The sequence below is a fragment of the Pongo pygmaeus genome, chromosome 1 (genome assembly GCF_028885625.2).
Source record: "Pongo pygmaeus isolate AG05252 chromosome 1, NHGRI_mPonPyg2-v2.0_pri, whole genome shotgun sequence".
Lineage (NCBI taxonomy): Eukaryota > Metazoa > Chordata > Mammalia > Primates > Hominidae > Pongo > Pongo pygmaeus.
Window position 1 is genome coordinate 177289110 of NC_072373.2, and position 12680 is coordinate 177301789.

Consider the following 12680-nt stretch of genomic DNA (forward strand, 5'->3'; position numbering starts at 1 on the left):
GTTCTGTTGCATTATCCCCATTTTACAGGGAAGTTAAGAAATGTTCCCAAGTTCACACAGCTAGTTGAAGGTAGAACTGAGGTTTTAACTCTAGCAGTCTGACTTTGAGCAGTCTCAGAGGAAATAACCTGCTTAACTTTTTGTTTCGTCCAGCATTTCCCAAACTTCCTTTTGATGTAATTATGGAAAAATTGTTTTGCACATCTAGTGACATTGTAAAAGGCAGTTGATTCTTTGTCAATGGTGAACTATTACAGGGTTCTGACCCAGGAGACTTGATTTGATTTGCAAATATTCTTAGTTAACTCATTATCAGTCACTTATACTTTAGTGTGAATTAGTCCGTTCTTGGGGTCTCTCCACTTTCTTATAAGCTCCCTGAGTGCAGGGCAGGTACTGTCTGATTCACTGTTGTGTTCCTAGTGCCCAGGGGGTGTGGCACTAAATGGTGCTATAAGAACATTTGCTAGAATGAGTTGAAATTCTCCTGTTGAAGACCATAGGAACAGTGGAAAGAAAGGCTGTAGTCTGGCAGGCAGGTAGTGGTAGGGTCACCCTTTCAGCATTACCTCCTACTCCTTCCATCACCCCTCCAGCTCCTATGACACCAAACCGCTGCAGGGTCCTGGAACGCTGCATCCTGTCTCAGGCTTCCGCACCTGCGCCCGTGCTATTTCCTCGGCCTAGAATGTCTTTCCTTGTCACTAAAGTCACAGGTTAAATCTCGCTCTTCTTTGAAGCCTTCCCTGATTACCCTAGATACAATACCTTCTCTTTTTCTCACTCTAACTCAGGCCCTTCACAGTCACCAGCTGGGGATTCACCTAGCTCCCTTTTAAGTGGCTCTGACAAGGAAACAAGAATCTATGAAAATGTGGGAGGCATGTGGGAGAGAGGAGTCAGTGGTGGCTGTGGGGCATGTCCTGGGAATCGGAGTCATGGAGCTGGAGTAGAAAGCAAGACTCACCTATATCATGGCACAGCTAAAGGCCAGGTCTGGGCTGGGTGTGGTGGCTCATGCCTTCAGTCCCAACATGTTAGGAGGCCAAGACGGGAGGATTGTTTGAGCCCAGGAGTTGATCAAAACACAAATTCAAATACCTACTTAGCATGTTTTCTCTTCTGGGAAGTAACTAACCACCTGATTCTTTGGAAAACGAGGCATTTGTTGGCGTTGAAGGTGTAGCAAGAAACTTTTGGTTTTAAGAGTCAAAGTAAGAGAAAAAACTCTCAGACTTGTATTCACCCCCACCCCCCACCCCCAAGCTACTGCAAAGAGCAGGGGCTTTGGAAGATTAGTTTGTTGAAATGAAGTTCCTTAGACGAAGGTACCTGGGCCCATTTCTCTCATTCTAAAAAGGACAAGACTGAGACCCAGAGACGGTAAGGTTACAGAGCTGATTAAATTGGGATCCGAATCTTCTCAGTTGGGAGCTCTGTCCATGGCTTCAGAGCCTGTGCCCCAGTCCCCTCTCCCTACCTCTCCCCCATGCCCCCACAGTGCCCTGCCTTGGCCCTGTCCTCTTCATCCTCTGAGCCTGTCTCCTATGTAAGGAGGAGGAAGCCCCTGTGCACACCCCACCCTTTACCTCCCACCCTCACTGCAGACTACACTTCTCGTTCCCTGCTGCCTGCTGCCTGCTGCCTGACTGCCCCTAATGAGATTACAGATCTCTGGTGAAACAGACGAGGGTTAATTCCCCTTGGCTTTACAGGGCAGGGCAGGCCAGGCCACAAGAAATAGCAAAAAGACACCCATTCTCCAAAGCACTAAGTGTGATAATGACCCTAAGAGTCCGTTCCCCTGTTCAGTACGCCAGGGTTCACACTGCGTTTCCAAATACCCTCTGGGTGGCATTTTGTACCAGCCCTAACAAAGTAGATGCTGTTATCATCTCTATTTTACAGATGGAGAAACTGAGGCACAGTGCGATGAAATGCTTGTCTGAGGTCACACAGCTAGTAAGTGGCAGAGCTGGGACCTGAATGCGGGTCTCTTGTGCTCTGTCATCTTTAAAAAATAATAGGCCCAGAGAGCCTGCAGGGTGCCCAGCACCAGGCTTGAAACAGCCCTGAAGCATCTACGTCCTATTTCCCGGTGAGTGGCACAGCCCACCTTTGAACTCAGGTCCCCTGGACTCGAATCTACATTCCCCGCAATACTGCCAAGCACCCCTGAACCTATCTGCCTGTTCATGTGGTGGAAACAGACTGGCCTAGCCCAGACTTCTGACCTCTGTGACCATGGCCAAGGGACTGGCTCCTGGGATCTCAGCCTCCCTTTCTGAAAAACGAAGGTGGGAACCCTGGGGTCTTTGGGACGATTCCCTTTGATTGGCATAGCTAAGGCAGCCAGCACAGGCCTGGCCCACAGCACATGCACTCACCCACCTCAGTTTCTTTATCTGTAAAATGGTGATATTAATAGCACTTATTTCTTCGGATTGGTGTTAGGATTAAATATGCCAGTACATGTAACATTCTTCTAGAATGGCACCTGGCGCACAGTAAATGCTTAATTAATGTTGAGGGAAACTGATATCTTACTGTCTTATTTTCGATTCTATCTGGAAGGAAGCAGGGGTAAAGATCAAACCAACCAAGCAAATGTTCCTCTTGTTCCTCCCAGTACCTGGTCCACTCAACTGTTTAAGAGGAACGCCTGGCTTTGAGGCCTGAACTCCCAGACCACGTGGTCTGCTCTAATTTCCCAGGCCCTAATCTGCTCCCAGCTCCTAATGATGCAGCTGGTAATAGGATTGTGGCTTCCCTCTAAGGCGGCCACACAGGCATGGCCGTGGGACTGGTGACTGGTGTTTAGCAACTCCGACCACCTGCCTGCTGAGGGGCTAGAGCCCTCAGCCCAGACCCTGTGCCCCCGGCTGGGCTCTCGTGCGTGGAATGGTGCTGTGCCCCTTGCCAGCAGGCCAGGCTCGCCATGGTGCCACATGCCATCTTGGCACGGGGGAGAGACGTGTGCAGGCGGAATGGACTACTCATCCTGTCTGTGCTGTCTGTCATCGTGGGCTGCCTCCTTGGCTTCTTCTTGAGGACCCGGCGCCTCTCACCACAGGTCAGCCACCCAGAGCATCTCGAGGTCCTTGTCCAGGAGGGGTGTGTGGGCCTGAGGGATCTGGGGTCCTGTTCTAGCATCACAGCTCCCTGGTGCCATGACAGTGTGTGAGTCCCTCTGCCCCTCTGGGTCCTGGTTTTCTCATCTGTAACATGGGTGTGATAAATACTTTGCAGGACTAGAGGGAGGAACCAGTCATGTGGCTGGGGAGTGATTACAAACCCAGCACCACCAGGTGAGGAGAGGCGAGGGTGCCTCATGACGACAAACACAGGGCCAAGAGCTGTGGCGGGGAAAGAGGGGGGTCTTGTGTGAGCTCAAACAGGCACCAGAGAAAACCTCCTAAAGGCTGCTCAAATGACAAGAGATCCAGGAAGGGCGCTCTAGGCAGAGATGACAGCAGGTGCCAGGGGCAGGGGCCGGAGCGCAGAGGCCAGCAGGCCCATAGGTCCCATCGCCACGCATGGGCTTGCGGCAACCATGAGATGCTTTTGGGCAGAAGAGCGACAGGCCAGTTTGGAGCTTGGGAGACCCCACAGGTGCTGAGTGGAGAGGGGGTGGTACTGGGGCAGGCAGGGGGCCAAGAAGGGGCAGCTTGGGGGAGATGTGGCAGTGCAGATGAAAGGGACAGACGTGAGAACTGTTTTCAAAAGGGGAAGATTCAGGATGTGGGGGCCGATTGGATGTGGGCTGGGGGACAGGAAGGGGAGCCAGGCCCCGGGTTTCCAGCCTGTGTAACTGCCATGAGGAAGCTGCCTTGCCTGGGAAAGAGCCCCTTTCCCTATCAGCCTCCATCTCCTACAGGAGAGGGAGGGACATTCCCATGGTGTTAAGGAAAAAAATCATTCTGCCACTTGTTAAACTAGTAAGGAAGGCTCTATTCAGGACTATTGTGGTGGGGGGTAGGTATCAAGACCTTCTGGGGAAAGTGATGGGACCCAACCACAAATACAACAAAGACGGCTGGAGATTTATAGCCAGCGAGCAGAGGGAGGGGGTTGGGGACAGAAAATGACTACAGGAGACATCAGGGTAGGGGGATTCTTGTTGAAGCCAGGCCAGGGCGATCAGACATTGATCTGGGATGAGGAATTTCATCCAGTATCGGGATGTTGAAGGGTGAGGGATCCTCACTAAACTGACTTGGCAGGACTTTTGCTACAGCTGGACTATGCAGGCCGAAGACAAGGCCCAAGGACAAAGCCCAGTGGAAAAGAGGGCTCAGAGGAGCCTGTCTAAAGTGTGATCAAGGAGAGAGGCTTTGTCAATGGGCTCCTGGAAGAGTCCCTATTCCCAGAAAGTCCTCTTCCCGCAGCTCACTAATGTCTAATGCCATCTCTACGACTGGGGTCAGGCATTAGACTTTGTCTTCCATTAAAAGGAAAACACCCACTCCTGGAGAACTGGGCCACGACTATAGTGACCCTGTTAAGCCTCGAGCAATTATTTAGGAAGAAGCATGGACTCTGGAGGCAGAGAAACCCTGAACTTTGACGCTGCTAGCAAATGGCTGGGCAATATCCTCTCTTCTCCCTGGGCCTCAGTTTCCTTAACTGTAAAATGGGATGTGGGGCAGTATATGTCTAGTAGAATTGTTATGAGGAATAAACCAAGGATTCATCAGTGCCCAGCATACAGTAGGTGCTTACTACATGTTACTTCCCCCTCCCTCCCTTATCTACCTGTTAAAGTCCTATCTACATCAGGAACCATCTCATCGTCCATAGCTGATGAAAGTAACTGTAACCGCGCTGCTGGCCGCCTGACTTCAGAGCTGGTTATATGGGTGTCTCTTTCTCCCACCAAGCTGCACACTGCTGAACAACATATGGGTTTGTTTGTTTTTTTAACCAAAATGTGAGCCTAGCCCTGTGTTAGGCACAGAGAGAATGCTCAACTATCTGCTGCATTAAACTGGCAATGGAACAAAAAAATCTGCAATCTGTTCTCTTTAATTTTCCTCAGCAACAAAAATATATCTCCTGCAGGAAGATTATTTTGTGAAAACAAATTGGAATGCCTATTATTAAAAGCCAAACTCATCTGGGGCCTCCTTTGCCAAAGCTGCCTTTCCCATCTGTTTGGAAATGCAAATGTATTCCGGTCTGGATTAACCTGCCAGATAAATTGAAGGAAGGATGTAGAGGCTTAGAACAATTATTTGGCAGAAACTGGCTTTCTCAGCATCTTACTTTAAAATCTGGGATTTCTCTGTTTGATCTCTTTGCCTGTGACTCAGAAACTAAACCCTTCTTGTTTTGTAAGCTTATGCAACAGGCAAAAATCATAAACAATTTGGAAAATGGTAGAATGTTCTATTTGTGAAAAGAACTTACAAAATCACAGGATTTTATCTTGGGGTATGAGTATCTCATTTAAAAATACTGAGCATTTTGAGACTTCCAGTTAAACCATGGTGAATCACAGTTGTATCCATTGTTTTCCCTCCTTCCTAGAATTCCACTAACATTTTAGTAATGGGATTTTTAAAAGGTAAAACCACCAAGAAAAATGAGAAAAAGAAATCGAGAGGCTACAACAAATTAGATAATATGGAGGTGGGTGGAGCTGATGACCTTATTCACAGAAAGCTGGAATCTTAGTCTGTGGAAGTTGATACCAAGTCAGTTTGTCTTGCAGACTCCAGAACATAAAAGAGCAAGATGATGCACTAGGCAGGGTGAGGCTGGGGTTGAAAGCCCGGGCATGGTTTGGAGTTTTGTAACCAGAGCAGTTAGACCCCTAGGGACCTTCCAGTTCAGTCGGGGGATTCATCCACCCATCTCCACCCCCTGCCTGCCCCAAGGAGCCAGAGAAGCTGGACATGGGGGTATTGGGCCACCCCTGTGTGTGTTGGGGAGAGGGCCATGCTGAGGCACCTACTTCAAACTAATTAACAGACATCTTCGTCTGAGTGGGGTCCCCAGCATGGTTTCAGATCGCTGTCAGCTGAGCTTAGGCACCATGTCATTCCTCAGCCAAAGGCAGGAAAAGACTTCTCTCAATGAAGCCTCAGAGAAAAGATCTCTAAATTCTGCTATAAAGAAGACTCCTCTACCATCCCACCCAGCCCCAGTGAAAAAGCCAGATCAGCACCTGTTACCCTGCCCTGAGGGCCATCAGTTGACAAGCCCTACTCATACATGCAGAAGTTTAGCGCTTCAAACTTACATATGAGCAGAAAGCCACGCCACCAGAAATGTGAGGAGGCTGCTAACGTGAAACAGAGTAAACGAAGAGAAAAGGAGGTCTCTAATGAGAGAAACAAAGAGAAAAGCGGGTCTCTAATGAAGCAGAGACAAGGCAGGGAGGAGAAGGAAGCTTTGTAAATCTCCTCTTAAGCTTTCCGGAGCTGCGAGTGAAGATATAGTTACCATACAACAGAGGGGATGCAAAAAGAAGGAACAATCAGAGAACAAGAAAGAATCTAGGGAAATTAAAAATAGAAGAATTAAGATAAAAATGTGAGTAGCTGCCCAACACATAGAAAGGATAAATGCTCGAAGTGTTGGAGACCCCAAATACCCTGATTTGAACATCACACAGTGTATGTAACAACATACCAACTGTACCCCATAAATATGTACAAATATTATATATTAATATAAAAACATTGGCTAGGCCTGGTGGCTCATGCCTGTAATCCTAGCACTTTGGGAGGCCAAGGCAGGTGGATTGCCTGACCCCAGGAGTTCAAGGCCAGCCTGGGCAACATGGTGTAAGACCCCATCTCAAAAAAAAAAAAAAAAAGTCGATAACTGGAATAAAGTTGTAGAACTCTCCCAGAAACTAGAACAAACATAAATGAAAATAGAAAAAGAAAATATAAGAAAATTAGAATGTTCAATGTCCAGCTACCTAATGACATTTATAGAGAGAGCTAACAGAAGAAAAATAGAGGAGAAACTTTGCAGAGAATCTAAGCAGCTTCTTAGGAGTGAAAGGTAAGCATAGCACTGTCAATTTTGTTTACAAAAGAAAGAAAACCCCATACTATGGCCCATCACCATGAAATTACCAAAAAGTGGAGATAAACAGATGATTTTTGGATGGTTCTGGTGGAATAAAACCGACCTCATCTAAGGAACAGGAAATCAGAATGGCTTTGAACACCTTAAGCAAACTGGAAGCTAGAAGACAAGGGAGAAACACCTTCTAAACCTGAGGGGAAATTATTTCCAACGAAGTATCTCATACATGGCCAGGCTATTATCAGAGGTAAAGGTAGAATAAAGGCATTTTTACTCATGTAAGTACTCAGAAAAGTTTATCTCCCATCCACTCTTTCTCAGAAAGCTACCAAAGGAGATGTTTCAACAAAACAAGGAAGTAAACCAAGAAGACAAGGGATCTCAGAAACAGGGGGACCTCTAAAGGATAAGTCCCAGAATGACAACCAAGAAGGAAACCGTGACAAGCACTGGGCCTAGAGAGCAGTCAGTCCAAACTGGAGCAGGAAGGTGGAAAGCTCACAGACCAAGGCCCCAGGCAGGATAAAAGAGAACCGATGTGCTTGAGAGAGCAGAAAATACTATTGTTAGGTAGTTTAGTAGACATGTTAAAATGTTTGGAAGAAATTAGTGGGTGATTCCCAGAAAACAAGACAAATAAAAATCAGTCAATTAACTTTAGGCTACAAGCAAGGAGGCATGGTTGTAGTACATTACTTGGCTCAACGGTAAACACTGGCAATCAAAACATTGTAAATCTTGACTATTGATTTACCAAAAAATTGATATCAATATAATGCTGAAATAGTTGGAGAGAAAGGGAGTAAGAACTAAGCCCTCATCAATCATGGCAGGGAAGTTGATAGATGTCAAAATGATGAATCAATAAATAGCATTATGACCATATTATCTAGAAATAGTGATACTATGGGAAACAGCTAGAAGAATTGAGCATGTTCACTACTGGGAAGTTGCAAGATAGGGATAGAGAGCTGCCTTTTTATCAGTAGAGCACTTTTTTTTTTTTTTTTTTTTTTTGAGACAGAGTCTCCTCTGTCACCCAGGCTGGAGTGCAGTGGCGCGATCTTAGCTCACTGCAACCCCTGCCTCCCGGGTTCAAGTGAATCTTGTGCCTCAGCCTCCTGAGTAGCTGGAACTACAGGCATGCACCACCATGCCCAGCTGATTTTTGTATTTTTAGTAGAGACGGGGTTTTGCCATGTTGGCTGGGCTGGTCTCGAACTCTTAACCTCAAGTGATCCACCTACCTTGGCCTCCCAAAGTGCTGGGATTACAGGCATGAGCCACCAAGCCTGGCTATTGAGCACTTTTAACTTAAAGAATATATACATGTGGGTGCCAGTGCAGTGGCTCACACTTATAATCCCAGCACTTTGGGAGGCCTAGCTGGGAGGACTGCTTGAGTCCAGGAGTTTGAGACTAGTCTGGGCAACATAGTGAGACCCTGTCTCTACAAAAAATACAAAAATTAGCTGGGCTTGGTGGCATACATCTGTGGCCACCAAGCCCAGCTAATTGCTTGAGCCCAGGAGTTGGAGGTTGCAGTGAGCTGAGATCATGCCACTGCCCTCCTGCCTGGGTAACAGAATGAGACCTTGTCTCAAAAAAAAAAAAAATATATATATATATATATATATTTATATATATATGTGGACTAAAGTTAATTAAAAATATATTGTTGGCAGGGTGTGGTGGCTCACACCTGTAATCCAAGCACTTTGGGAGGCCGAGGTGGGTGGATCAACAAGGTCAGGAGATTGAGACCATCCTGGCCAACATGGTGAAACCCCGTCTCTACTAAAATACACAAATTTAGCCAGGCATGGTGGCGCACGCCTGTAGTCCCAGCTACTTGGGAGGCTGAGGCAGGGGGATTGGTTGAACCTGGGAGGCGGAGGTTGCAGTGAGCCAAGATGGCACCACTGCACTGCACTCCAGCCTGGTGACAGAGCAAGACTCTATCTAAAATATATATATATAATGTATTATATATAATAATATTTATATATAATTATATATATTATATATAATAGATTATATATAATAGATTATATATAGTTGTATATATATATAATTATATATATATATAGAGAGAGAGAGAGAGAGAGTCATGATGGGCATATTTCTTTAAAAAGCAGATTTTCTGGTGCATTGGAAATGTTAGCAGTCCTGGTCCTGTGCTGCGGTTAACAATGGGTGGGCCTGTCACCTCCCTTTCGTGGTTCAGCTTCCTCATCTATCACATGAGTGGGCTGGGCTAGAAGATCTCAAGAGTCCCCTCACAGCACCAACATTTGATGACTTGGAGGTTTTTAAAGCATCAGATCATTAACCAAGTATGTTTGGCTTTGGTTAAAAAAAAATAGTTGCAAGTACAGCAATTCAACTTGGATGATGTTTGAAAGTCCATTTGCCTGCCTCGCCCACAACCTCACCCTCTGAAGAAAGTGGCCCCATGCCAGGGTTGCCAGAAGTAGCAAAACTGAATTAAATTAAAAAATTTTATAAACAGCACACTCAGTTAAACTGGAGTTTCAGATAAACAGCATTTTTTTTTTAGTATAAGAATGAATTATATGTTGTTATCTGAAAGTCTGATTTAACTGGGCTTAGCAGCCCTTCTGCTTCAGTTGTCAGGTCCTGGTCACGTGACTGTTACTTGGGAGACAGCTTATTGGGCAAGGAGTTGGCGCCTTAGTCAAAGATCCGTGGACAGGCTGGAGCCAGCGGCCTAGGAAGGGGTCAGGCGTAAGAACTCTGCCAAAGGGGGCTGTTTCTACTGCGTGGTGTTGCACCCATTCAATCTGATCCTCTCTCTCTCAGCATTTTCGAGGAGATGCACTAGAGAATGGACCCAAAACAGATGGAGAAACTGACTCGCAAGAAGGCCATGGTCTGCTTAGGAGTGGGTCTCCTCACCAGCTAGGCTGGGAACTTCTCGGGGCAGGAACCCTGCCTAGTTCATGTTGGGGTACCCACCGTGATGCCTGGCACGATGCGGGTTGAATGAATGCATGAACAGTACTCGGCTCTGTCCTCTGGTCACCTGCCATCTGCTACACAAGAGAGATTTTATTCCATGGCTAGGCAGATGCGTGGTGCAGATGGAGGAGAGCTGTTATTGACAGGATTACCGAACATTGACTGTCATCCAGGCGCTGTGCTAAGTGCTTGCGTGCATTCTCCCGTTTAAGCCCTCCAATGACCCTGTGAGGCAGAGCAGTCCCCGCTTATCCGCCATTTCGCTTTCTGTGATTTCAGTTACCGATGGTCTGAAAATGGGTGAGAACAGTACTGTAAGATATTTTAAGAGAGACCACATTCACATAACTTTTATTACAGTATATTCTAATCGCTCCATTTGATTATTAGTTACTGTTAATCTCTTACTGTGTCTAATTCATGAATTACATTTTATTGTAGGTATGTACATATAGGAAAAAAACAACGTCCACAGGGTTCAGTCTCTGTGGTTTCAGGCATCCACTGGCGGTCTCAGAACCTGTCCGCTGAGAATAAGCAGGGACTACTGTAGTTATTACCCTCATGTTACAGATGAGAAAAACACAAAACTCAGAGTGGTCGCAGAGGATGCTTAAGGCCACACAGCTTGTGGGGGATTGGTGGAGGCGGGGTGTTTATACCAGGATTGGAACCCAGTTCTGTGGCTCCAAAGCCAGTTCTTTCTCCATGGTCTCTGCTGCCATGTGCTAGACAGGGGAGTCAGATGGGATAGTGCTTCAAAGACTGCGAAGAATGGAACCACTGTGCAGTCTGCATCTCTTGCTATAACCCCAGTTCTTACTGTTTTCAGGAAATTAGTTACTTCCAGTTCCCTGGAGAGCTCCTGATGAGGATGCTGAAGATGATGATCCTGCCACTGGTGGTCTCCAGGTGAGAGCGGGGGTTTGACCAGGTGGTCCGGAACCAGGAGGGGAGAGGATGGCTTCTGTTGCTGCCCTGCTCCTGCTGTGGGTGGCTGGACAGCAACCACAGGCCCTGGGATGAGTGTGACTGCGGGGCCTTTATGGGCAGTGCCGTGGGCTGCCGGCTTCTGAGTCATTCAGTGGCCCCAGTTGTTGGCTCTATCCAGTAGAATTTTTAGTGGACAGAACAGGTGATTTGGAATCAACGGATATGACCTGACTCCAAGATAGCTCAAGGCCAGGGAGTTGAGGGATGGCTTCCCAGAGGAGGGGCTGTTCATGGCGATGCAGCAAGGCCTGGGGAAAAGAGAACTAACTCTGAGGATACTCCAGTGATCATATCCTGGCTTGGCTGTGTAACCTTGGAGACATTACCTCACCTCTCTACGCCTCAGTTTCCTCATCTGTAAAATGGGAATAACAACCTACTTCGAAGGGTTGTCATGAAGACTATATGCTTGTGTATGCTGAGCACTCAGGAGGTTGGGACTTGGGGACAAGGGCGGGATGGTGGGAGATGAATTTGGAGGGTGAGCTCTTGCCCAATCATGAAAGACCTTGAACACCAGGCTGAAGAATTCAGATCTTACCCAGTAGGGTGCGGGCCATGGAAATCATGGGAGATCACTTGGTCCCTTTCACTGATGTGCTAGGTGACCTTGAGCAACCCTATCCCTGTCCAGGTCTTGAGTATTCCAGATGTATAATGAGTGGCTGCTCCAGGTGGTGTCTAAGAGCCTTTTGCTCTGAGGCCATGAGAAATCTTCATCTTCCAGGACTCCTCTGCAGAGAAGAAAGAGGATGAGCCTCTGCATGGGTTCTGCCTGCTGGCCTCCCTGCTGCTGAGCAGTGAGCCAGCTCCTTGGACCTCTCCCCTTTGTGAAGTGAAGATAATCCCCAGGCCAAGGGCGCTTTGTATTTTCTGCACAGAGACCTTTGCGAGCAGCATTTAAATCTCTCAGGACTCAGCCTTCAAGGCTCTGCTGAAATGCTACCTCCCTCAGGAAGCCTTCCCTGACTCCTCAACTCACTCTAGTGACTGTCTCCTCTTTCTGCATCTTTGGAGTCATTCACTGAGCTGGTGAATCTGTCAGGGTCGGCAGTCCTCTGTGTTGCTGAATCTGTACGACACGTCCAGTTCTTCCACACGGCCTCTCCACAGCCATGGGTGCAGCTGATTATTCTTGCCCTCATGAAATGCCCTTCCCTATGGACTCACACTCACCTAACTTTTTGCCTGCTTTCTGCCCCTCCATCTTGGTCTCTCTCCTTCTATTCAACCTCCAAATGTTCAGTTTCTCCGGCCTTTTCTCATCTAATTTCATAGCTTTAATATACCACCTACAAGCCCAATGGCCCCAGATGGAGATCTCCCCAGACCTGTCCTGTGAGCTCCATACTTCATTAACCAACTGCCTATTTGACATCTCCACTTGGATGGTTCACAGACATTTCAAGTTTTGTTTTGTTTGAGATAGGATCTTGTCCTGTCGCCCAGGCTAGAGTGCAGTGGCACAATCTCAGCTCACTGCAGCCTCGGCTTCCTGGGTTCAAGTGATCCTCCCACCTCAGCCCCCCAAGTAGCTGGGACCACAGGCACACACCACCACACCTGGTTATTTTTTGTATTTTTTGTAGAGGCAGGGTCTCACCATGTTGCCCAGGCTGGTCTCAAACTCCTGAGCTCCAGCAATCCACCTGCCTCAGCCT

The 12680-nt window shown here is 47.3% G+C and overlaps 2 protein-coding genes across 2 annotated transcripts in view; one reads left to right on the forward strand and one right to left on the reverse strand.

Annotated features, from left to right (window-relative positions):
* CPT2 (carnitine palmitoyltransferase 2) overlaps positions 1-12680 on the reverse strand; it is an 89801-nt gene that overhangs the window by 67427 nt on the left and 9694 nt on the right. Inside the window, exon 3 of the mRNA XM_063655788.1 lies at positions 10179-10316. The gene's annotated coding sequence lies outside the window, so the exon portion shown is untranslated. The remainder of the gene's footprint in view (positions 1-10178; positions 10317-12680) is intronic.
* SLC1A7 (solute carrier family 1 member 7) overlaps positions 2939-12680 on the forward strand; it is a 55769-nt gene continuing 46027 nt past the window's right edge. The window contains 2 exon segments of the mRNA XM_054487399.2: positions 2939-3073; positions 10859-10938. Coding sequence (XP_054343374.1) covers positions 2939-3073; positions 10859-10938 — 215 coding nt within the window.